General features: G+C 41.1%; 1 protein-coding gene across 4 annotated transcripts in view; it reads right to left on the reverse strand.

Moving 5' to 3' along the window:
* Window positions 1–26,566, reverse strand: part of Unc13c (unc-13 homolog C) — a 445,873-nt gene that overhangs the window by 69,331 nt on the left and 349,976 nt on the right. For all 4 annotated transcript variants that reach the window (XM_087905372.1, XM_087905373.1, XM_087905375.1 and 1 more), the window contains 3 exons: window positions 20,791–20,868; window positions 16,532–16,609; window positions 182–270 (listed from right to left, as the gene is read on the reverse strand). In XM_087905372.1, the coding sequence (XP_087761498.1) occupies window positions 182–270; window positions 16,532–16,609; window positions 20,791–20,868 (245 nt within the window). The remainder of the gene's footprint in view (window positions 1–181; window positions 271–16,531; window positions 16,610–20,790; window positions 20,869–26,566) is intronic.

Raw genomic sequence — 26,566 nt, forward strand, 5'->3', positions numbered from 1 at the left:
GATGTTGTAAGGACCACTAAAGCGAAGGATGCATAGATATCTTTCAGCAAGGCATTGCTCTTGGATCCTGGGGTCAAGGAAGACTTCAGAGAAGGTGAGGCTTTGACCAAGTCTTGAAGCAAAATGAGTGATCATTATAAATGAACCCTGACACAGTCAGACAACTAATTAGGCTGCTTACCTCTCTCCGTAGGTGACGCTGAGCTCATCCAGAACCCCGTTGAGTTTAATTTGAAGTTCTTTTAGAATGGTGCTGGCTTCAGGGTCTAGCTGCAGAGAGACCATAAACAAAATCACTTGGGAGTTTTAAGAAGCTCGTGTCTACTTCTTTTAGAAGCATTCTGCTTGCAATATGGTAACTCCAAACGTCAATAGAGACATACCTTCCTCTCCCCATCTATTTTGTCTTTAAAATGCGAAAGCTTAGGCAACTGAAGAAACCAGGAAGGATTCTCATAGCTGAGAATATTGATTGCTTCACATGACATGCTGAATGCGGTAGGAGCTAGAGGGCAAAGCTGTTCTTGGTTACCATGATGGGATGCAAAGCATGGCAAGAATATTCCCCAGAACATGATAATTTCATACTTTGTAATACACTAGTTGAAAATATACTTTGATTCAGAATATATTTCAGTCTAATACAGCTGTAAATGAATAGGTGTGTTAAAATAACATTGAATAAAAAGTTAACTTTTGAGGATAGATCGAGTATCTCAACTCTGAAAAACCAGGGACTAGAAATCTTTCAGAAGATTTTGGAGTCTTTGCCTAGAGTTTGCTAAAACACAATTGTTATTTAAACCCTGAAATCTGAGAAGCTTCAAATGTAAAAATCAAAAAAACAAAAAACAAAAACAAACAAACAAACAAAAACCCCCAGAAAAACAACAACAACAAAACCCCCCTCCACGTTTATGCCATTTTGTATTTCAGACTTGAGGGATGCTAAACCTGTGTTGCTCCAGAGTTTTTCAACTTTAGAATTTCAGGCCATAGGACAAGCCGATTCCCCAAGCCCTTGTGTTTCTTTGGAGATCATTGGTCTGACTTTTCTCTCAGGGTATCCTGCGTAACACAGAGTGAGACTTATACTTTTTTTTTTCTTTAGAATTCATTTTTGCAATGACAGTAAAGGATCAAGATGGAATTTGTCATCCAGAGAAGTTTATCCCATTGTTTGTGTTTTTACACATTAAAAGTAGAGTTGAATTGTAAACAAAACCTTCTGACAGATGTACACCGTTAAGCAGAGATAAAGTCATGGAAGGGATAATGTGTCACGGTCTCTGAAATTGAAATGTCAACCTTCCTTCCTTTGAGCCTTCAGAAATTAAGTTTCCTCTCATTACTGTGTGTAGCTCTTTGACAAACTGGTGTTCTAATGAAAAGAGGCTAGAATGGAGCTAGTTTCTTGAAGGGAAACAAATAAATTCATGACATATAAACCAAAGATCTAGGAAGTGTATCAAATGAATGTGAGATCTACTAGTAACGTAAACTCCTCGGATCTTATCCAAAGACGTGTCCCTGTAAGCATACCAGAATACACCCCAGAACATGATAACTTGCGAAATACTACAAGGGTATTTTTTAAAACTAAGAAACTGCTAGCAAGAATGTGTGTGTGTGTCCATGTGCACATTCTGTGCATACAGAACATATGTTTGTATATATGTGTATGTCCACGTGTATGTGTGAGAGGCTGTGCATGTAGAATATATGTTTGTGTATGTGTCCGTGTGCACAAGTGAGATGCTGTGCATGCAGAATACATATTTATGCAGAGCCTAGATATTGATGATCTTCAATTTTTCTCTACCTCATTTTCTGAGACACGGTCTCTGATGAAATTTGGATTTTAGCAGTTGGCTAGAGTGTCTGGCCAGTGAGCCCCAGAGATCCTCCTGTTTCCAGCTCCCCAGGGCTGAGATCATAGAAGCACACCCAGTTTTTTTTACATGGATGCTGGGGACCTGAACAAAGGTTCTCATTTTTATACTTCACCCACCAATTATCTCCCTAGACCTGTAAAAAGTATTCTTTACATGCCTCCGCATCTGGGTAGCTCTTAATTGTGTGGACATGACCAAATATGACATGGTGGAACTGAAACCTAAATAGGCATCTGTTGTATGAGACTTTCCCAATCCTATCAAAGCCATCCTTGATGTCAAGATCAACTTGGATCCGGGTAACTGCCAGGACTGTTGTTTTTTTCCCCTCTGCAGAACCAAAGTTCTTCTGCATGGATTTCTGTTTAAACTCACTCAGTCTAAGCTATTCTAACTTCTTAACCTTCAGCAAAGGAGACACAGACACAGGTAGACTGCCCCTCCACCTGCAGGAAAACACAATGGCTGGATGTTTCCACTCTGTTTTCTTAGCACTAACCTTTTCCTGGCCTCATTTGGATAAAGCTGTAGGGAGAAAAATGCTCTTGTCCCCCCCCCCCCCACCCCAGGCTCCACATTCCTATGCATACAATGAGGGCAGCTCCCACACACCTGTTCACTGCATCTAAGAAAATGACTTTGCATCAAAAGACAGGGTGGGCCTGCTTATTACTTAAAATGTATGTTTGCTTTTCTTATCAGTTTGATGTGTATATTGAGGTAGTTTTACTCATCTGTCAAGGCAATACTTTGAAAGCCATACCAAATGGTTTCCTGGGCCACTCAGAGGAAATTATGACATTTTCCCACTCATTTACTTTAGGTATTTGTGAACAGACATTTCCTTATCAAATAATTGGTTATTATAGAAAAATCAAAACTGTCAGACTACAGCAATTTAAACACAATGACTCTGAGTTTTTTGATAAATGTGTGTTTTTACATAAGTATGTATAAAAAGTAGCTTTCACATGACAAGACTAAAGAAACAAAATAAGCCTAAAAGAAAATTTTTATTTTCCATTATTATCCAATCCAAATAAAACCACCAGATCAAGCAAAGCAATTCTGAGGCCAGTATGGTTCTTTCCAGTATATAAATGTTTCTTGCAATGTTAGGACTATAAATATAAATGTATTTATCTAATTATAAGAAAATTAGGGGTAACAAAATTACTATTCTGCATTTTGTAGAATTTTTATTGTGTGTGTGTGTGTGTGTGTGTGTGTGTGTGTATGAGTGTGTGCGTGTGTGCATGTGTGTGCACACATACCCATATGTCCATGACAGTTTTAGGTGTCTGTTGTGGCCAGTGGAGAACATCAGAGCCTATGGGATTGGAGTTGCAGATTATTGTGAACTGCCTAATGTGAGTGCTGGGAACCAACCTTGGGTTATCTTGGATGAGAAGCAAGCGTTCTTTACTTCTGAGCTATCTCTTTAGTCTTATGTTCTGCATTTTTCAAGATGCAAAAATTAGGAAAATTTTCTCATTCTTATAAATGCTCTACAGTTTTAAGAAATGGTATACTTGTGTTTTAGGACCCATTGCCTAAATTACCAATAGCTTATTTTTAAACAAATGATTGGCTACTTTGGGAAGTTAAAAAGGTATGTAATATTTTCATAAACCCTTCCACATTAGCCTGGTTATGTGAGTGGTAAAAGGATGAAAGCAAACTTGATTTTTATGGTTATTTAAGATTATTGTTGGAAGTTTAAAACAGTCCTAGAAGAATACTGATAATAAATTAATAAATTAGTAACTAAATTCACATGTATATTTGAGGAGTGTAATTGGCTGGTTATTAAATTAAGCTTCTATGCAAAGAGGAGTATACTAAAAAGTAATTTGCAAATGAAGAATCAAGTGTATCTTTTCCAGTGTCCTGTAAGACTTGCATATACCAAATACCTGGAAAAGGGACAGGAAATACACACAGAATCATCACAGCAGTCATCCTGAGGGCCAGCGTGACTCTCTATGGATGCATTTACTATTAATAATATACTTCTGCTTTTGAAATCAGATTTCTTATTCATCAGCAACAACAAATTCTGACTTATCAAGTTACTCTTGATTTCAAATACCTGACTACTTGCCAGACCATGTCAAATTACCCTCTGACATTGGTTCAGAATTCAGTCACCATACCAACTGTGCATGCATTTCTGCTTTTTCTTTCCAGCACTGATTCTCGCTCTGTAGACCTAATCAGAATATGTGCTCTTTCACCCTCTTTAAAGCGTGGGTAGTTAAACTGGTCATGAAAGCCCTGGCAGAGTTCCGACCGGAAGGCTGCAAACCGACACTGAAACGCTTCTGGTGCTCATTCAAGTCACCTGTAACTAGATGTCATGGAAGAACTGAAGCTCTTGGGTGTGCCATGTACTTCCCACAGTGCATTGTTGCCATTTCCTTTTTTTCCCACAGGCCTCTAGGCTGCACTGCTTTGTGTTCAGAGCCCTGCCTCGGGATCAGGGTGCCCTTAACTACCCATCAACAGAAGTACAACTGAGTTGGGAAGGCCGTGTTGTCTGCCTCTCATCTCCCCAGAAAATGAGGACATGATTGTCTAGCAGTTAACTTCTTTAATATTTTATAATTAAAACCCTTAATAATTTTTACATCAAATCCCTTAATATGTCAGCCTTAAGCCCTTTGCTATTTTTGCATTGGACCTTTAAACGGTTTTAGTTAAATCTTTTGCTAAGGCAAAGTCTATCACCATTTCCATGAAAACCGAAGTCTCATTTCCTAGAAGCACTCTGCTCAGTTAAAGACTTGTCCCCTCCCTCTGGACCTTGTTCCTTTAACCCTCCTCTTGCTTCATATTGAATCACTCTATTATATTGATTTTACTTCCCTGCTCTATAAATGTACTCTGATGACATCCCCATACCAAAAGAAAAGTGGAATAAAGGAAGAAAAGCCAAACTTATTTGAACGAACCTTCTCACCAACATCTGGCTGCTCTCATTCCTCTCCTTGACCTCCGAACTGTGCCCACCATGAGCCTGAAAGTGCTCTCCATATCTGCATCTTTGAAACAACTATCGGTCCTCAGCAGCACAGCTTCCGGTCTGGACACTCCACTGCACTGTACAGTACAGGTCACCATGACCTCTTCACTGCCAACCTGATGAGCTTATTCATCCTGGTCAGCCTCTGTTCACACTGCTGTTTATCTCTCAAGTCCTTATTTTCTTGCTTGTCTAGTTTCCCATGGTTTGTCCTTTTCCCTATTGAATTCCAGTCCTCTGCGTACCTTTAAACTATTAGTCTCCTACAATTTTCCCTACCTCTTCTGCCTTCAGCTTTCCCCGGAGCAACCACACTCAAGCCTATAGCCTCAGCTACCACTCCTGTGCTAACGATCCCCATTCTCTTCTCTGCATCCTTAGCAGCATGCCTGGACATCTTGTCTAGTTTTCCTTCTGACGATCCATGTGTACCTCCATCAGAGAAGATAAATACGGGACTCATTTCTTTTCTGGTTAATTTATTTCTTCTTGTTTTCTCTGATTTGGTAAAATGCGGATGTCATGTTTGACTTCTATATTGTTCTTCCATTTATACTTGGTTACCAAGATATGACCAATGTCTCTGAAACATCTCTACCTCTCTTGTCCTCTTGAGTTCCTGACTTAGCATTTTCCTCATCTAATTTACAAGTTATACCATTTTTTCTGATTTCTTTTTCCATACCCTAATGTGTTATTTCTGGAGTTAATTCAATAAACTCCAGTTTGACACAACATTTGCTGACCCCCTCGAGCTGGCTCTCAACACGGAAGGGATTCCAGCAATTTCTCACAATCTTTTCTGGCTCTGGTTCTTTGTTTTTAAAAAGGCTGATTCTCTCCAACTGTTCCATTTTTCAGTGCCTATTTACTCTATGAGGCCTAGTTCAGCCAAAAATGCAACAAGGAAATCTGTGAAAATTCCATGGAGAACCTGGCATTAGGGCAATATCCTTATAAAGTCGTGGTATCCCACTGGGCATTGTGGTATGCTCTCAGAAATAAGAGATGTGGTGTGTACTGTAAATACTTAATCACAAATGCTGCAGCTCCAACGCTGGTGCTGTTCTCAGAATTATTCCTGTTTCTTTTGGGAGAGGCCTCCTCAAGAGCTCGCGTGATCCCGTACAGAGGCACACTGCCGCATGCTCCTTCTCCCGTCCAGAAGGGCATGGATGATGGGCTGGACATGTCAGTTGCTGTGTAGAAATTCATAGCTTGAACTCTGGCTTCCGAAAGCTGAAGGGCCTCACTGGCTGTCCACCGACCCTAACTAGACAGTGTATGTAGTAGAACCCACCGTTATTGTAATTCAGATCAACTAACTCCTTCAGATATAGTACGGCGCATTCTTCAGCTTTGCCAGCTGGAGGGGGAAATGTTTCACCGTTGGTTTTCCTTGGTAGTTTTGAGTTAGTGAACGTATAACACATTCTGGGTCAATTTCCACTTTTCTGTGCTGTTCATCGTTGAGTACACCCCTATCAGAACTATCCAACAGTTTTCCCTCTCGGTATGACATTACTTCCCTTCCTTCTACATCACACACAACACCCCTACAGGCCTTCACTGTGTGGGTGGATAGCAAGGTGCTAGAGCTTCTAATCACATTTTTTTAAAAACATAGTCCAAATTCCTTTTATTACAGGTAAGAAACCCGAGGCTCAGTTAAAGTATTGTGCTGTTGGAGCTGCAAGGAGATCAACAAGAAGCCCCTTACTTGTTGTCACCTAGCCCAGTTGTCATCACAGAGGCTTTATCTACCGAGTGATGGGAACAGAATCAGAGACCCACAGTCAAACATTAGGTAGATCTCGGGGAATCCTGTGGAAGAAGGGATTATGGGAGACAGAGGGATCAAGGAAGCTGCAAGAAAACCCACAGAATTAACTAACCTGGGTTCATAGGGGCTCATAGAAATTGAACCTCCACCAGCATGGGAATGACCTAGACCCTCTGTACATATATTACTACTATTGTGTAGCTTGGTTTTCCTGTAGGATTCCTAACAGAGGGAGCAGGGGCTGTCTCTGACTCTGTTATCTGCTTTTGGAGCCCTTTCTTTCTTTTGGGTTGCCTCATCTGTGGTAATAGGAGAGGAGGTGCCGAGTCTTATTGTAACTTGATATGCCAAGGCTGGATGACAACCATGGGAGGACTGCACTTTTCTGAAGAGGAAGGAGAAGGAGAAGATGGGACAGGAAGAGAGGAGGTTGAGGGAGGGGACTGGGGGAGGGAACTGTGATCAGACTGGGGAAAAATTAAGACATTTGTTATCTGAAGCAATTCCTATCTGGAAATGCTATTGCAAAGCACACGCCTCCAGAGGATTTGGCTGGAAGGGGCTTAGAGCTTCCCACCTGCAGCTGTGGACTAGCTGTGGGCTGTGCAAACCCAGAATGAGTCAGGGACAGAAGAAACGGGACATGTTCTGCCTATATTTTATTTTTGCACAGGTCATTTTGCCCAGACTCCCTTTGTTTCTACCTGTTGTCTACTTCTATTACAGCATTACAATTGTCATACTTAACATCGAGTGATGGGCAGAATCCTCCACGAATCGTATACATGGCATGTCTGAGGGCTACTATGACTAGCAGGGAAAAAGAAGACTGGGAAGAACTGAAGTTAGAGAGAAAGGGTAGATGGGAGGGCTGAGTCAGTCAATGGGTCACCATAGTGGTTAGATAGTAGCACTAATTTCTAGTGTTGCACGGCACTATTCAGAACAGTATGGAAGGATAGCATTTGCCTGTATCATCCATAGAGAAATGAAATGACCAAAGTACACCACACTGTGCTAAGTGTTGCAACTCGATCACTGAAATGTCTACAGGCATTAAAACTCACCACTCCCTAAGGACGTCTACTGAATTAGTTGTCAGTTGGCAACAAAAATTCCTGAAGAAAAATCTGTGTCTGCACACACCGATTATTTGGTTAGGACTGCCGTGATGTGGAGCGGTTGGAATGTTGTAGGTCCAGATGCTAATTATCATATCTGAGCTAGCTTTAGCCCCCTGAACAGTCAATCCGTATCCATCTTTGTGTCAGAACTAACATCCTGTGACTAATAGATAAAACCCCTTTGGAATCTATTAAACTCAGCAGACCACTGGCTTCTACCAACCCAAAAGCTAAAAATGTCATCATCTGAGGTCTATAGAAAACCTTCCACCATCTTGCTGTAACTAGCTCTCTTCTATACACTTGCCTTGCCTTTTGACTTTCTTTTTTGGTATAACTACCCAACTTCATGAAACTGCTTCCAGGTGGGAACGTGGAATTTGGGGTAACCTAAATCCATGTTTCTGCCCCATGACCACTCCACTTTGCTCTAGAATAAATTATCTCTTCTTCCTTTGAAGGCAGTGGGCCTCAACCTTCCTAATGCTGCGACCCTTTGATACAGTTCCTCAAACTGTGGTGATCCCCAACCATAAACTTATTTTTATTGCTATTTCATAACTATAATTTTGTTAGTTATGAATTACAATGTAGCTATCTGATATGCAGGATATCTGATATGAGACCCTGGTGAAGGGGTCATGACTCACAGGCTGAGAACCATTGCTTTAAGGTAAAAGCTGTGCTTTTTTATTTCTATGGATATAAAAAATAAACACAATAAAGGTGACAAGAATATACTATTTTTTACTGCTGCTTACATTGGTTTATGGTGTGTCAGGGCAGCTATAAACAATCGAAGGTGATGAAATAATGGTGTGAATTATTGTAGAAGGCAGAATAGAGCATCTGTCCCTCCTGGCTGCGGCATGTGTGTCCCTTAGAGAGATGCTAGTTTAAAAAGAGAGTTGACAGTATGTGGGTGACCCTTCAGGCTGCCAGAGCTCTGGGGGGCAAGGTTAACAAGCAGTCCCTACCTGGGTACTGCATCTCATTCCGACATGGGCGGGAGCACAGGACCTTCATTGTCTCCTCGTTATTTTACTTTCACAAGCTCAGCTGTTGAACCAGACTGTATGTGGGAGTCGCTCTGGACTCAGTTATATTTGTTAAATCATGTCAAGTTCAGGTTGCTCTTCTAGCTCATTGTTCTCTTAATTTTCTATTAAATCGAATTTCAGAAGCCTAATTACAGAGATGCCTAGGAGGAGAAAGAAACCAGGCAATATCTGCAAATGAAGGCAAACATGTCCGACGTTCACTTCTCCTTGTTGCTTGTTGCTCCAAAACTAGTAATAACTGATTGTGTACTCTGACTTCAGCCGAGTGCCACCTCACCTTTGAGTTATAGCCACACGGCAAGATGCTACAAGTTTGAGTTACCTGTGGAATAAAATACAGCATTCAAACTTGCTTTTGAAGGACATTTTCCAGATTAGAAAGAGTTGTTGCTTTTCCCTCAGACTCCTTATCTTTTACTATTTTGACTTCCTGAATAAACCCAACATTTTTTCAAGTGTGGCCATCCTAGCAGTCCTGTATCTCTGGTGCCTGGTAAGATTTATAGGACCTCTGAACCATGTGATAATGGGTCAAACTTGAGGGGAAGAGATGGGAGGAGATGCTTAAAGTGGCTCAGGTAGCATGGGTGCCCAGCTTCCGAATGTGTCCTTTTCTGGACCAGTGATTCTCAACCTTTCTATTGCTGGGGCCCTTTAATACAGCTCTCCATTTTGTGGTGACCCCCCAAACCAATTTATTTCATTGCTACTTTATAACTGTAATTTTGCTACCTTTATGAATAGTAATGTAAATATCTGATATGCGGGCTATCTTGATGCAATCCCCAAAGGAGTCGCAGCCCACAGGTGGAGAGCCACTGTTTGAAGTGCAGAAGGTAGCCTGGGTCTTAATTGCTGTCTTATGAGCACTTGCTCTTTGCAGACTTCTTGAGGCCAAAGACAATGACAGATTGTTTTGTTTCCTACCCCAAGCTCAGCACCCCTGCAGGTACAATAACTCCAAGTAGGCATAATGGATAATTAAACCTTTTAATTTCCAAAGTTTTGAAATTGCTTTGGGAGACAATTTTAGAACTGAAAGTAAGTAATAATTAATTGAATAGTCTGTTTCATTATTGAGCTGCCTGATATATGCTTTATAATTTAATTTATTTGACAATTTATTTATAGTTACTGAAAAGTGATAAAAACAGTATATTGATCCTCATTAATTTATTATTAAGTGACATTTCTATTTATATTAAGGGGGAACTATATAACATAATATATTATGCATGGACAAACACAAAATTCTTAGAAAGTCAGGATCAATCTTATCACCTGGAGAGCTGAATATATAGCTTAGCATCTTTAAAATTATAAATTAAAAATATAAATGCTACTTTTAAGTAAAAAATGCATAACATATAAATGAAAAGTCTATGTAATGTTTTTAAGAAATGCTGGAGTTTTGTATATGGCTTCAAAATAGTTACTTATATTTTAGAGCTATTATTTTACTTTCATTTTTGTAATTGAATTATTTTTTTTTTAAAGAAAGCAAACTATCTTTTTTCATTATACATACCAATCCAAGTTTTCACTCCCCCCCTCCACTCCACCTACTTACCCCCGCCACCTCATCCCCCATCTACTCCTCAGAGAGGGTAAGGCACATATTTTGGGGAAGATCTAAGGCCTTATCTATTATATCTAGGTTGAGCAAGGTAACCATCCAATGAGAATGAGTTCCCCAAAAGCCAGTACACGCAGTAGGGATAAATTCTGGTGCCACTGCCAGTGGCCCCTCAGTTTGCCCCAGCCATGCAACTGCCAACCACATTCAGGGGAACTAGTTTGGTCCTATGTTTGTTCCTTCCCAGTCCAGCTGGAATTAGTGAGCTCCCATTAGCTCAGGTAGACTGTTTCAGTGGGTGCCCCCATCATGGTCTTGACCTCTTTTAGAGCTATTATTTTGAATACAAGCATTTGATTACACTGTTGTGTACTGTCACAAATTCCATCCAAACATCTTGAATCAAGACTCAGTGAACAGAAAGTTGGCTGGTTGAGGGTGGTACAGGGAGAGGTAGGACAAAGGCTTCTAAACTGTTATCTTTTCCTGTTCTTTTTTTTTTTAAACTGTTGTTTATGTGTGCAAACATTTGTTTGCATGTATGTGTGCTCACCATGTATGTGCCTGGTGTCTGAGGAAGCCAGAAGAGAGTGTTGGATCTCCTGGAACTAGAGATACAGGCATCTGTGAGCTGCTGTGTGGGTATGAGGAACCGAAGCTGGGGCCTCAGGAAGAGTAGTAAATATTCTCACTGTAGATCCATCTCTTCAGTCCCCGAGCTGGTTTTTGTTGCTGTTGTTTTGCGTTTTTGGTTTTTTGAGACAGGGTTTCACTGTAACTTTGGAGCCTGTTTGGGAACTTACTCTGTAGACCAGGCTGGCCTCAAACTCATAAATCCACTCTGCCTCTCGAGTGCTGGGATTAAATGCGTGTGCCACCATCATCCAGCCTGTGAGCTGTTTTTAATCACTCTGTTTCTATTTAACCAACACCGGGCAGTGGCGCTCAGAGTCCCAAGGCCAGTGCCCTCAGCATCATCGCCTGGAGATTTGTTATCAACTTGAACCTCGCAATCCTGCCCATGGGCTGCTGAACCAAATCCTCTGGAGCTGGAGTTCTGCAGTGTCCTCATAACCTCAGCCTGCAGCAAGGGTGTGTGCTTGAAGTTCAGTGACTACCTATATGGAGGCCTCCTGTCTTTAGGCAATGAGCCTCACCCCAGGTTCTCTGCTTCCTGTCTTGTCTGGAACTGCTTAGAGAACTCACCAAATCTGTGTGGTTATAGGTTTGGGGAAGAACTTCAGTGAGTTGTACACCACACACCGGAGCAGTCAAATGCTAACCCAGCATTTAAAGTTTAGAATAATTCGGATACATATGACTGAAACACAAGAATGAAGTTGCTCACCTAAAGAGACATAGCATATGCTCCAGACTCCTGGGCTCTATTCTCCATGGACAAACACAAAACTTATTCTTACAGGGAAGTCCCCATTGAGACCAGAGTCGGAAACTCAGTTATATTTGAGACATGTCAATAAAAATCGCGTTTCCATGGCGCTCACTGGGTCTGCGTTATGGTAAGGGGAATGGAAATGTAGCTTAGTAAAAACTTCCTTTTCTCTAAGTTTCTCAATAAGAAATAACTCCTAGAGCAGTGGTTCTCAACCTGGGGGTCGCATATCAGATATACTGCATATCAGATATTTGTGACTAATAACAGTAGCAAAATTATAGTTATGAAGTAGCAACGAAAATAATTTTATGGTTGGGGGTCACCACAACATGAGGAACTGTATTAAAGGGTCACAGCACCAGGAAGGTGGAGAACCACTGGTCTAGAGTTTGGAGTACTATCAATGGTCATTAAGCTGATGAATAACTGCAGGTGCCACCATGTCACGTGGTCACACCACAATGCAGACAGTCTCTGCTCACAGGGCACAGGCAGACTTCTCCTAAACCAACTCATGTAACTTTCATGGAGTATCCCAACCGATATATTAGGACTTCCTGCAAAGAAATTAAACTTTAAATGATTTAATTTTCTTTTTCATAGATTTCAGATCAAAGGCAAATCTCCAAGTCACTTCCAAGGGTCATTACAACCCACTCATGTTAGGAAATTAACACAAAGGAACTTGAAATAGACATTCATGGAGTTATAGTCAAGACACAAACTAGTATAGAGTATAATGTTCATGTTTTGAGTTATTCCATCTAGTACAGAACAAGTGACTAATCATTCACCAGTGAATGGCAATGCCATGATGTTTTTACTATTATTGCGGTACACAGGAGCACCATATGACACAGGATGGTGATGATGCAGCAAATGATTAACTTTGTTTTGTCCCAAGTCAGATTCTAATATAGGCTGTATAGATTTCAATACAATGATCCCGAAGACTGATTGGCAGTGTTTCCGTTTGGACCCCATGCAGAAGGTAGCTGTTCCCACCAACAGACAGCGCAAAACCAAACCCCAAGTGTGAAACACTTCTGTGTCCACGTTGTCCTGTGAGGGAAGAGCTATCCCGGCAGTGCCCAAGTCAAAGCAACGTCATGCAGATGTGTCTGCAAGCAGCCAGCTGTGGACAGTGCTCGAGGCAAGCGGCCTGTGCGGAAAGCCTGGCTAACAAACACGTGACATGTAAGACTACTCTGAGCAGATGCACAAGCAATCATCTGCTAATTTGACTTTTGTAGAGAGAAAGACACACCCCAGCATAGAGGGGTAAACATAACAGGCTCCTGAGAGAGGAGAAACTGGGTCTGGCACGGAGGATGTCACTGGTATCAGCTAAGATTCGCTATACAGCCGCACTTGGAGAAGAAATTGACAGCTGAGATTAGTTCACAAGGAAGAACTTATGATTTGAAAAATGACATATGTGTGTATGCATGGTACATGTGTATGATGTATATGCACGTGTGTGTGTGTCCTTATTCATGCATGTAGAAGTCAGATAATGATGGTGTCTTACCCTTTTACTCGGCTTTATTCCCTTGAGACAGGGTCTCTCACTGAATCTGGAACTAGGGTGGAGGCCAGCAGGTCCCAGAGATCCTCCTGTCTCTCCTCACTACAGCACTGTTATTATACTGCTGTTACAGGTATGTATTTGTGAATGTGATCATGCCTGAATTTTTGCATGGGTTCTGTGGAATTGATATCAGGTCTTCATGCTTCCATGGCCAATGATTTTTTTTTTGAGACAGGATTTCTCTGTGGAACAGCTCTAGCTGTCCTGGAACTAGCTCTTGTAGACCAGGCTGGTTTTGAACTCACAGAGATCTATCTGCCTGTCTCTGCCTTCCGAGTGCTGGGATTAAAGGCGTGTGCCACCACTGCCCAGCCTATGGTCAATGGTCTTACCCATGAGTATCTCCTTGGCCTCACATGGTAAAAAAGCCTTTCAAAGGCTGTTGAATATGCCTGTACCAAGTACTGTATATATGTCTTATAGCAAAAGGCGACTCCTGGTCACACCCTATATCATCATCTCTTTTTCCTTCGGATATTTTTTAGGGTGAGGCAAGGTCTCGCATATCCCACGCTGGCCTTGACCTCACTGGATAGCCAAGGACAACAGCTGACTTCTCATCCTCCTACTCCCATTTCTCCAGTTCTGGGATTGCAGCCATATACCTTCAAGCCAGGTTTCAATAAAATACTTTCCGATTTCTGGAAAGGCCCCAAGTGAAGGAACTTGTTTAAATGATTGTCACTCACAGATGAGCCCATTGGAAAAAATTTGCAGATCATCTTCATAACCTTAGTCATGAAGGAAGCCAAACATAGCAACTCTAACGTAATTATATATTAATTAAGCACAACTGTCCTGGAAAGTTGTGTGTTGCACTCAGCCTTGGGTTGGGTCTTATTTTCTTCTTAGCTTTCACAAGTCCCTATGCCAGCTCTGAGTTTTTCTCAGCAACAGAAGCCAGATTAAAATGGAAGGGAAAGGGGAAAACTCTGTATATATAGAGAGACAGGAGGACCTTGAATATAGGAGAGAGGAGTCAGAAGTATTTCGAAGAAAGAATTGAAAGCCACTGAAGCCACTGTGATTCATCCCATAGATTATACAGCTAGAAACCAGGCCTTGGTCTCTCACTCACTGAACTGCATTTTCCTTGTATGCTAAGCACAAGGCACTCAGTAAATAGGCATAGCTTGCATTATGAAAGAAGAACTTATATTTACATCCAGTTTATAATGTGCCTTTCAAATTGGAAACTGCAGCAGAAGTAAGAACTCACTTCTGACTGGTGAAGAAGTCTCTTTGATAGGGGCTTAGGTAGCAGGTGGCTTCTTTTAGCCACAGGCCCCATGAGTCTTTGGTCCTATCGGCTCTGGTTCATCTAGTTAATACTCAGCTCAGCAAATATTATCCACAGTAGAGCTCAAACTCAGAACAGCAGAGAAATATTTGGAGCAGAGGGGGAAGTTTCTAGAAATAGGTCATTTAGTATCTAATCTCATTCTTAAATGATTCCTGATATTTAATTTTCACTGAATTTTGGACATGAGATTTCTCATAAGAAATGAGTGATTTCTTCATTACTTCCAAAAATATGAAATAGATAGAAATGGCTGAATATGCAGCATCAGGAAAATTAGAAATGGAATCTTATGTGAAGATCCCCAACTGCCATGCCCATCAGTTTCAACAGAAGAATCCAGAAATGAGACTGATGTCCTCAAAGCCTGGGGCAGGCATTACTGCGCAGCAGGGATGGAGGTCTCCCCCACAAACTGAACTAACACCGCCAGGGAAGCACAGCTCAGCAAAAAAAAAAAAAAAAAACTCACTTTATTTTAAAACTGTATTCTAGCACTTCTTGTTTATAAGAGACAGGATAGCAGCTTGATTTTTTTTTAAAGATGGAAAATGAGACATAGATGGGGGAGCTGAATTTCTCCTTAGGTTTAAAGATTCATTTCACAGAAAGAGGGCTGACATTAAATGAGGACTCTACAACCTCAAACATTTACAAATAAAAGGGAAGTTTGCTTTGATTCCTAACCTAGCTTTCGGCATGGGCCCACAGCTTACTAGACAGAGAGGCTAATGTAGGTGAGTTAGAAACACCCTGGATACAGCTCCACTGGGTCTGTTTTCGCTTTTAAAAAATTTACTTCATGTGTCCAAGTGATTGCCTGCTTGCATAATATGTGCCATGTGTATGCAGTGCCTGAGAGGGCCAGAGAAGGAATCAGATGGCCTGGAACTAGGGTTGATATGTAGGCATTGGGGCTCAAACCCGAGTCCTCTGGAAGAGCGGCCAGGTCCTTTAACTGCTGAGCCATCCTTCCAGCCCCAAGGGTTTGTTCTATTCTTGTTGCTGTTGGCGGTGATCAGGATGAGATGGGGAAGACGAGTTGCTCTGTGGCTCTCGCCTTCAACATCTTCCCTATTCCTCAATCCCCAGATGCGCACATCAGTTTGTAAGAAAAGACAGGACCTTGGCAAGCAGGAAGAGGCGGATGCAAGCTAGTGTACTGTTCTCTGCCTGATCCCAACAAGCCAATGAGAGAGAGCACGTGGCCGTGCGATGATCTTCACATGGAGGGTGAGCACAACAGCCAGGGGAAGCGGGTAACGCTTGCCATCACAAACCTCGTAGGAGAACCTCTCTCCTTCCTTCTTCTGCTCGGGGAATTGCAAGGCAAAGATGTTGAACAGAGACACGACACATTACGGACACAACACAGAGCACATTTGACGCGGCTTTCACGATGTGAAAAATTAAGCACTGACATAGCCAAAAACCACTGTTGCCACATCTGGATTCTAAAACAAGCGTCAACTTCAAGGTGACAGTATACAACAGTATAAAGTGTAGTCTTCACTGTACTACTAATCATTATCATATGTGCATATGTTTTAGTTGTACAACAAGACAGCTGGCTCTCTCCCTGCTCCTGAGTATACCTCCCCTGACTAAAATATTGTCATAGCGATGGCCATAATTGTCAATGGGATTTTAGAGATTAAAAATGTTTCCTGCTTGTTGGTAAAACATTTCAAAAAGTAAGACACTTTCCAAAGCAAAGCAAAATGCTACTAATATCCCCCCAAGAGGTATTTGTTAAAGATAGGAATGGTCACACACTCACCTCTTTCCCGCCCATGGATTCGAACATTTTTTCCAGTTGGACCCGCAGTTGTTGGATGTTGTTCATCAAGATGCAGGGCTTACAGAAAGAGAACGAGAGGTGAATGTGAGCATCCTTTCCATGTTACCTCTGTAGTGAGTTTAGGTTGTAGCTGTTACCTATGGCCTATAATACACTTCATATGTCATAATTCTGCTACTTTGAATGATGGCTTTAATGGCTGGGAATAGAAAGGAACTAGAAGGTCATTTGGGAGAACACACTTTAAGAACAAACTCATGCAGTAGCTCACAGAGACTAGCTATCAGCACCCTTTTTTCCTCATGTTGTGGTAGTTTCAACATTTGAATTAGCCATGTTTTATATGTTAGCATTATTTTTTTGAGGCAATGTTTCATGTATTCCAGGCTAGCCTCAGGCTTACTAGATGACTGAAGATGACCTTGAACTTCTGGTTTTCCTGCCTCGACTTCCAGAGTGCCAGGGTGACATGCATGCACTACCAGGCCTGGCTTCTGCTGTGCTGGGGATCAAACCTAGAACTTCATACATGCTTTGTAAATGCTCTTCCAACTGAACTATATCCCCAACCTACCATAGTCTATTTTGGAAAATTTTTATTTTAAGAAAATCAATTTCAATTCTTTGGTAATCTTGCTGTTTGAAAACCAAAAGAACACCTGTAATTTTTTTAAAATCCAAAAAATCTTACAAAAATGAGAAAACCTTCAATGGAGTCTCTAGTTATCAATAAAGTCCCGAAGCTATTGACTCAAGTCTCTTCATTATCTAGTTCCAGAGCAAGTGTGCGTCCCTTCTCATTTTTTCTTTGCTTATTTGGGCCCCCTTTCCCGTACTTTAGGTTAGGATTTTATTTCCTAGCTTTCGACTTTTCCATCACCTACTTTGCATCTGTTTTCTAAGACTTCGCATTGGGTTGTTCTTTACTGTCATTACGAGCTCAACGCAAACACAGCGCACGCTGCTGAAGCTTCGGGTGGGCTGTGTACTGTGCTCGCACGGAACAGGAAAGGACGATGGCGATAAAAATCTTTGTGACAAGACTAGGTGTCAATTCGGAATTTCTAATCAGAAAATAGATTTTGGCATAGTTGCAAAATCAGTGGATAGTTGCTCCATATTGATTCTGAAGAGTTAGTGGCTCAGAGCTGGAGATGACAGAGGCAGGAAGTGGATATGTCCAAGTGGCTGGGAAGTGAGCCAGTAATGAATCAGAAGGTCAGACAAAGGACTCGTGGGACATCAAAGAGGCGTTAGCTCTCATCAGTGGAAAGATTTTATTATTACCTTAACCACATCACAGACCTCGGAGAGACTTTGTACTTGACTCTTAAAGTGACCACAATCTAAGTTTGATTTATGGAAACAATTTTAAACTTCTGTTCCCTGGATTCTGGCCACTTAAATATTTTATTTTTTTAAACACAGATAACTGTGATTTATGCTACAGAGTTTCCAGGTGCTGAGTTGGATGCTCCAGAAGCAGCTTTGATTCCCTAATCCCCAAGTCACCGTCAGTACTGCTTGAGGTAGGCACACTCCATTCGATAGATGTATTCAAATCGTTCGTTTTACAGGAGGATTCAAAACGTTTGTGGTTCCACAAATGGAAGAAACACACAGTTTCAGCTGAAAAATATGGCAGAAAGGCAGGTGTAGGGGATGTGCCTTGGATTTGGGGAAGCCTATCAAAAAGAAAGCCAAGGTCAAAGTATGACCTTGACATCTGATGAGAAGTAGAAGACTACCTGGGTAGACAGCATCAGCACCTGCTTCTCCCTCACCCAAGTTAGCTGGGCCCTTCTGTGTTTTATTTGATGTCAGCCTTAATGCCTATTTTACTCAGCACATAGAACAGGACTAGAGTAACAACTTTTTTATGTAAAAGCTATACTCTGACTCAAATATGATCTTTTCTTATTGTAAAAAACCTAGGGAGAATAAAATGGACATAGAGAGCTGGACCCACCTTGCACAATAGCTACTCACTCCATATAAAGAGTATGGGGAAACAAGAGATGGAGTTGAATTTTCTAGATAAAGTTCACTTTAATTATATTGGCTTATCAAATCATTATTAAGAACTAGGTTATTGCTTAATTATACCTCAAACATAAAACAGCTTGATTCTAACAATTATGTAGTCAATGAGTAAGAATAAATAAATAAATGTATGAATAAACCCCTCTAGGCATCCATGGCACATGCCTAGATTCTCAGAACTGGGGAGGCTGAGGCTGGAAAACTCAAAGTTCAAAGCTAGCATGGGCTATGGAATAAGACCTTATCTTTAAAATCTGGGAGAAAAAAAAAGAGAAATATCCAGTAAAAGAATTATCTAAATCTAATTATATTGCTTATTAGAAAGTTTGTGGAGATGGAAGGAAAGTTTGGGTGTAGCTGTAACTCCGTGTGTGTACATTTTGATTTTCCTTATAAACATATTGTCCACATTTTAATTTATCTTAACTGAGAACTGTTGTAATACTAATTTTACTCAAACTAGGGACAAACCTATATGGCTAAAGTGTTTGAATTAATAAAGATAGAATGTCTAAAATAAAGAAATCTTGATTTAGAAAAGGGTGCTCTGGCATTGGTTGGAATGGTGACAAAAGGCATAAAAGTGGTTCGATCCACTTCTAATTTAAATTGTCACAGGAATATGGGTTCTGGGAGTCACAACAGGAACCCTAGCACTCAGGGAGTGAAGGCAGATGGGTCAGAAGCGGAGTAAATGGCAAATTCAGTGTCATCCTGGGCTTCATGAAACCGGTCTCAAATACTAAACTAAAATAGCATGTCATGCTACAAAAATTACTCTCAAGTAGACATTTTCTTTAAGTGTGAACTTTAATTCTGATCCCTAACACATCAAATGTTAGGGTCATGTCTTCTTGAAAATTTTATTTTGTTTATTTCCTTAGCATGTGCACACACACAAATAAACAATACTGAAAAAAGCTGATTCTGAAAAATACAACTCCGATACGAATAACATAAAATAATACAGTAAATATTGATGTATAATTAATTGTCTGAGGGCTTTCCCTAGGATTCAGAATTCAGAATGCTAGCATGTGAAGGGAAGACCGCCCAGGCTTTAAGGGGCTGACAGAAATCAGTTATTTCACAGCCAACTTTCCAAATCCACATCTTGCCATCTTAACAGCAATTGAGTATTTGCTGAAACTACAGCACACCCTTCTGATTTGCAGAATAACGCTGAAGGTATGCATCATCTCTTAACCTTTAAATGAAAATATATGCTTCTACCGAGTAAATATTCTGCCTGTTAGAGGGCTGGAGCCAAAGGTGGCTGGAAATCAGTACTGAGATAGTCTGAAAGTTATAATCAAATTTCTGGGCAGCATATTAACGGAAGGGAAAGAGGCGTCTACTGGAATCTTCCAGAATCACCGGGGCTGACTTGTCTTCATGAGCTGTCAGCCGGGGGTGAGCGGGGTTGTTGCCGCCCAGCTCACAGTTCCCCTTCAGCCTTGCAGACCAGTGTGGACTGGTTTTCATTTTTATTTCTATTTTTGGAAGGGGGAGGGAAAACTTGCTCTTGAAAATCCCGTATATGTGTTTCAGCATTACTCTTTTTAAAAATTCAGTGTTGGCTACACATTTCTCTGAATACTAAGGACAGAAGTAAGAACACCTTCCCTTTCCACCCCCAGCTCGCTTTAATTACATTCCAAACAGCTTCAGTTCATCTCGGCTTTCTTTATGCTTTTTGCTGAATAAGTTGCAATACCGTTTTGGATTTTACAAGTATTTCCTGGATCATCGCAAACAGGGGGATATGGATAATTCATAGGGGGATGCACCCTTGCCCTGTGCATTTACTCCCCTTCTCAATTGATTTGAAAACCAAGGCTAAATTATACTTATTTTAGGGTTGGTAACAAGGCCAACAGTGGTTGATGTCGACACTGTAGTTCTGAACTCCCTTGTTCTCAGTGTCAGTGCTTTAAAGAGTTTGTGCATTTTCCATGGTTTATCATCTCAGTTCTGACAACCTAGGAAACCATAACTCGGCAAGCAGTGGCCTTCTCTCCAATCCTGCATGGACACCTGCTCACGGTGACTGGAGAGGTTTGTAGGCAGTGCCCTGAGATTCCCAAGCTCTTGTTATCCCTGATCAAACAGATATTGATGATCTCTTACTTAGCTGATGTCAGAAAATGCAAGTCTCGACTTAGGGACACTCAGCAGCAGGGGGTTCTACTTACCACAGCCTCCTTATCGCAGTATGAACTGAAGTCACTCGATACAATGGCCGCGTACTGGACCAGAACCTTATTGATGGTCTGAGAAGGAAAATATTGCACAATACACGTCAGTAAACGGAGTTAAGTGTACCATCTCACAGAGACAATAATATCCAGGCTAAAGAGAACCAGAGGAGGGCTCAACCCATATCTATGTCCAAGGAGGAATCACAAATCGTTGCATGTGTATGAGTTTGCCAGCATTCTGAAAGGCACTTCAAACACACCACACAGATCCAATTTATCAGAGCATAACTCATTCTATCACATAGTTATTTCCTAAAGTTGCTCAGAAGGTGCATGGGCTGTCACGTGGCAATCTCTTACCATCTTAGGGACTTAATGTCTCATGATATCACACGTTTCCCCACCTTTCTAGCTGGAGACTGCCAGCTTGGAGTGCTCTCTTAGGGCTTCTAGCTCCCTTTCATCACCCCATGTCTATAACATTAAGGTTATTTGCAGTGGCCATTTTCTCCCCTTTCTCCACCATTCCTCGGTGCCTCGTTTACAAGAGAGGTTAGACATTCTTACACCGCCATTCAACAGCGATTCTCTTTAACAATAAGAAATTACACTGTATGCTATCACACGCTACTATTAAAGTGTGAAAACTCAGATTTTGTTATTTCATTCTTTCCTTCTCTATCTGGGTATTTGTCTGCTTACTGTTATGCAGCAATGAATTGTTTATTTACTGTTATTTAGTAGCACATCATTTGCTAAAAATGTTGCTGACTTACTTCTCTTTTGGATCCAAATTTGATATTTTCTGCTTTTCTTTCTAAAACTACTTGTAACCCCCGCTTCTGTTAATTATGGGGAAGAGAGAAAAATGAACTGTGTTAATTAAATATATTATAATTGTGTGAAGATACATCACGGAGTTTGCCTTCTTTGGCTTTTACATTCAGGTAGAAGTAACATGTCAACTGTGAATGCCATCTTCTTAAAAAGGATGAAGTCACAGTAATGATTGAAGTATGTCATTTATTGTAGAATAATCAAAGACCAAAATCATCTCCTTTTCAAATATATTTCTTTGGACTGATGTCTCAGGAGGTATGAGCTTGCACTGGTCTACAGGGCCCAGGTTCCATTCTGAGCACTCCCATAAGGCTACTCTATAACTCTAGTTATCAGGGAGCTGATCCCCAGCCCCAGCCCGTTATGACATCTGCAAGCTCCTGCATTCACATTCGTATGCACCCACACCAACACACAGATGCACATACATATAAATAAAAATACTCCCTGCTCCCACAGTGGTTCGCAATGCACTGGTAGCGATATTCTAAAGAGTTAAACTCAGGGAGGAATATTTAGCCCACAGACTGAATCCACCAAATTTGACTATAAACTTGTTTTATTGACTTTTAAGTTCACAATAAGCAGAAAGAATTAGGGATAATGTGTCGACAGGAGATTGATGCTTTACAGAAGTGCTTGGTACTGAGATAATGAGACTCAGTTTAAATAGAAATTTGGCCTCAAAAACCAGAAGATCTCATTAAGAAGTAGATCAATAAATCCACGGAAACAGACGGCTGATTAGACAGAAGTCTCTTCCAAGTGGAGCCGTTCATATTTCCCTCTAGATGCCATGCTGAGCAACTGTGGGATTTCCGGGGAGGGTTCGCTCATCTGTGCTTGTGAATGCAACTCTCAATGCAGTTTCTTACCGACAGTGCAGACTGTGGCAATGATAATACCCTGCCACCCAAACCCATACCCATAAGCCATAGTCCTCATGGCCTTGCCTGCTGTATCTCAGACATAAAACGCTGGGGGTGAGAGGTGGATGGAAAAATACCCTGCACGGTTCAGTGTCATTTAGAAAGTTAGATGTCTGCTAGGCGGCTTTAACTTGTTTTTCTGGAGAAGGAAGGCGTGGTCGTCTAGAATTGCTCTATACGAATCCTCCATGCTGTGCTACTGTGATCTACTTCAGAGAAAAACACCACCCCTTCTCTGCCCGATTGGAGAAAACTGCTCCTGACCCTCACACTCACTAGCCTGCTGATGGTAACAGTCAAATATGGGTGGGCTGTGGTGAGGAAAGACATGGCCATGCTGGGTGTGGCTGGAGACCTTATATAAACCTATGGTGCTCTACAGTGCTGCTGTAACAGCCCTGGGGATTTGGCTCTACTGTATCAATACATCGGAGTGAGGAGTTTCAGTGTGCATTTGAAGGCCAACTTCAATTTCATTCTAATTTATTCACTAAAATAAACCAAATTTGGTCATTATTATTATTATTATTATTATTATTATTATTATTATTATTATTTTACTTCAAATTAGCAGTTGTTTAGGGCATGCCTTCCAAACCATTGCTTATCTGAGTGTGGCTCTGGGAACTGTCATCAGCATTGCTTGCAAACAGGGAGACGCAAATTCTCACAGCCTGCCTCGGATATGTGCAGTCGGCATCACCAGACGCCTCTGTTTTCAACAAACCACCTTCAGCTGAATAAGTTGCACAGCAACACTTCAGAATCATGGTCTTGAGGAGCTGGTGGCCTGCAGGGTAGAGGTCACTCTTCAGAGAGAAGCTGTTTGGGAAAGGAGTCTCTAGCAAGGCTCACACAGGGGTTTCTAGGTGTGGTTTTACCTTTAAAGCATTCTGGGCTATAAAATCAGTAACAGTCAAGGGGATGGGGGAGGGGTGGATAGAAGGTGGGGGAAGTGCGCTCACCGGGGCAGCCTCTTGGTGAATGTCTGCATCCTGCTCATAATCGAATACAGTTTATATAAAGAAGTGATAGCAGACGGTGAGGGATTAATGCCCCAGAAGGACAGATGGTCAAAGAACTTCGGACTTAAAAACATCGAGTCCTAAAGGGATTGTGGCAGTGAAGTGAGAGTCTATGACATTTAAAGAATCAGCCAGGATGACAAAAATGTCCTCTGGCCTGGGAAAGTTCTGATGTGACAGACTGCCACTGCTGGTATATTGAAGGGGCTGGCCAACAACATCAGCAACGTACTATGATTTCCTGAGTTAGTATCGGGTCAGCCCACCTGGTAGGCTTATCCATTGCATTGATCTTAGGATCTGTAAGTCAGAAATTCTGGTTCAGATGCTTTATTTGTGTGTGTGTGTGTGTGTGTGTGTTTGTGTGTGTGTAAAACAGAGGTTGACATGGCAAAATTTCCTCAATTGCTCTCCTCAACTTGATTGAACACTGGATCGTGCTGTCTCTGGATGTCCAATGCTGGGATTACAGGTACCTGCCCCCCTGCCCAACTTTCTCCAGCTATGCTGGGAAACAAAACTTAGGATCTGATGCTTTCTCAGCAATTATCAACTTGATAGTCTTCTCCAAGCCCCTGAATCACATTTCAAGTGTTGACAAACTCTCTCAGGCGAGGGAGACTCTTATGGCAATTCAGCCGCTGCAGAAGAGGGTTCTGTGTCCTCGGTCTATTTTAATACATTCTGCTTATGATATTTCTCCTATTTACTCTGCCACAGATTCCTAGGCTTTGTCTTAAGAGTAAAAATAGTAAATGAGATTCTAGTCTCCAACTCAACAATGGGTATCAGATCACATTGGGGTGAGATGGAAGGCTGGCCAATAGTTGGAAGTATCACTACAAGACATTAATACTGGGGTGCTTTATCTTAGTCCCATATCCTTTCATCCTATGTCATCATAAAATACCATGGGAGGGCAGCAGTCCGTACCTTATGGGTTTTAGGGAGAGAGGTGATGCACCATAAATAAAATGATTAATATATCATTATTCTTGATGGATTGTCATTATTACTTTTTAAAGTTAGGATTAGGTTTCAGAGCATGAGGAAGAACAATATGCATGTCTCATATTCCATAACTCCAACATCTGTCAAACACCTCAATGTTCACAATCACAAAGAAGATGTGCTGTTTCTAAGTAATTTTAGAGAAAACAATTATTATTTCACATGTCTTTAAACAATTTTATAAATTTATTTAACTTTTGTTTATGGGTATATGCCTCCATGTACGCATGTTTATGTGTGCAGTGCTTACAGAAAAAAGGTGTCAGATTTACTAGAACCAGTTATAGGAGGTTGTGAGCCACCACATGACCACTGAGACTTGAATCTGGGTCCTCTGTAAAGGAAGCCAGTCATCTTAGCCAGTGAACCATAGCTCCAACCCCCATATTTCTTTAAAAAATTTAACCACCTGCACCTGTCCAGAGCAGTAGGACGGTCACATCGATATCTAATTTAGATGTACCAAGTTTACAAACCCTTAGCCACTCGGCACCTCTCTGTGTCACCATGCTGAAATGTGCAGATTCGTTCAGTATCTTGTAAAGCTGGGTGCGCACTTCAGTAAGGTGAATCACTCCTGTGACACTCATTTTAGATTGTTAAATCTTCTGAGATGTCTGGGGATATTATTACCATCTCTTACCAGAGGTATTTTAAAATACAATTTAAAGTATTTTAAGGCATTGCGATTTCAGTATAGTTTGATGCAAGGAACCAAGAAGGACAGGTCTTCAAGACCAAAGGCCACACCTGATGTTAGAATGAAATAAGACAAATATCAGATAGTCTGTTGTTACTGCAAGAGCTGCCAACTCTCATTCTTTATTAACTCTTTTACTCAAGATGCAAACTGTGGATTAAGAGGCTGGTAATGGTAATGGATGTGAATGGACTTTACTTTTATAGTTATGTAATGAATTAACTGTTTCAGCCTTTTATTTTTTTCCCCTGTCAGTCTCTATGAGAATTACAAAGAGTTACATGGTTTCCAAATAATCATCAAAAATAGAATTTCTTTTTCAATGCTAATTACTAATAGCTACATTTCCAGGAAATGATACCTGCAATAAGAACTTGCTATCACTAGGATGTCCAATTTTCCAGGGATTAAAAAATGCTCTATTTAATAGAAAAATTGATTGTGCCAACAAAACCTTACAGTTTTCCCGTGACACGTGTAAGATGCCACTTTTCATCTAGCTTAGGCAATGTGTTTTCCTACGTATATTCTTTTGAAACCTCTTTTGTGGCTCTCCACCTGTCTAATATTGGGTCAGTTTGAGAAGTGCAAAAAGGTCAGAGCTGCTGGGGATGAAGTGGGAGTTGGGGCCCCAGCTCTTCACTCCTCCATGATATTCCTTCCACTCTGAGTTGTTTCAAACACAGTCTTCCTAATGATTACACCTTGTTCTATTTGAGGGACAACTATCTAATATTTAGTTAAGGACAGGCTTTAGGAATCTTCGGGATAATTCTACAGATTTTACCATAATAAGAAATTATAATCACCAGGAAAATCCTCTCTAGGAATGACCCAAATAAATTACTCTCAGCTAGTATCTTAACAAGCAAAGAGTTTTCTTAGTCATCCTAATTAGCAAAGATGAGTTTAATGCATTTCATAGTGGACAAATACTGTAATAGAATTTGTCTGACAGTTTGCCTGGAATCCTTCTGGGATGCTAGCTGTTGGCCACGTCAGGCCCGCCATTTTGACTTTTTCTCATATCTTTTCACATTGTACCGCTGATTTTCTCAGTTAGCTCTTCGAGCCTTCAGAGCCCTGCTCTCCCCTTGTCAGCCCTCTCAGACAGGAACTCTTGAGTCATACAACAATGAAGAGGTCTCTCCAGGATCACCTAAGCTGTCTGATGTTCCGTGACCCAGAAGTAAATCTCTGTGAACCGTGGAGCTTATAAATTGTTACCACAGGACGATCTGTTTTGACACAGTGTAAAAAGATAT

The sequence above is a fragment of the Myodes glareolus genome, chromosome 4, assembly GCF_982192425.1.
Source record: "Myodes glareolus chromosome 4, mMyoGla1.1, whole genome shotgun sequence".
Taxonomy (NCBI): domain Eukaryota; kingdom Metazoa; phylum Chordata; class Mammalia; order Rodentia; family Cricetidae; genus Myodes; species Myodes glareolus.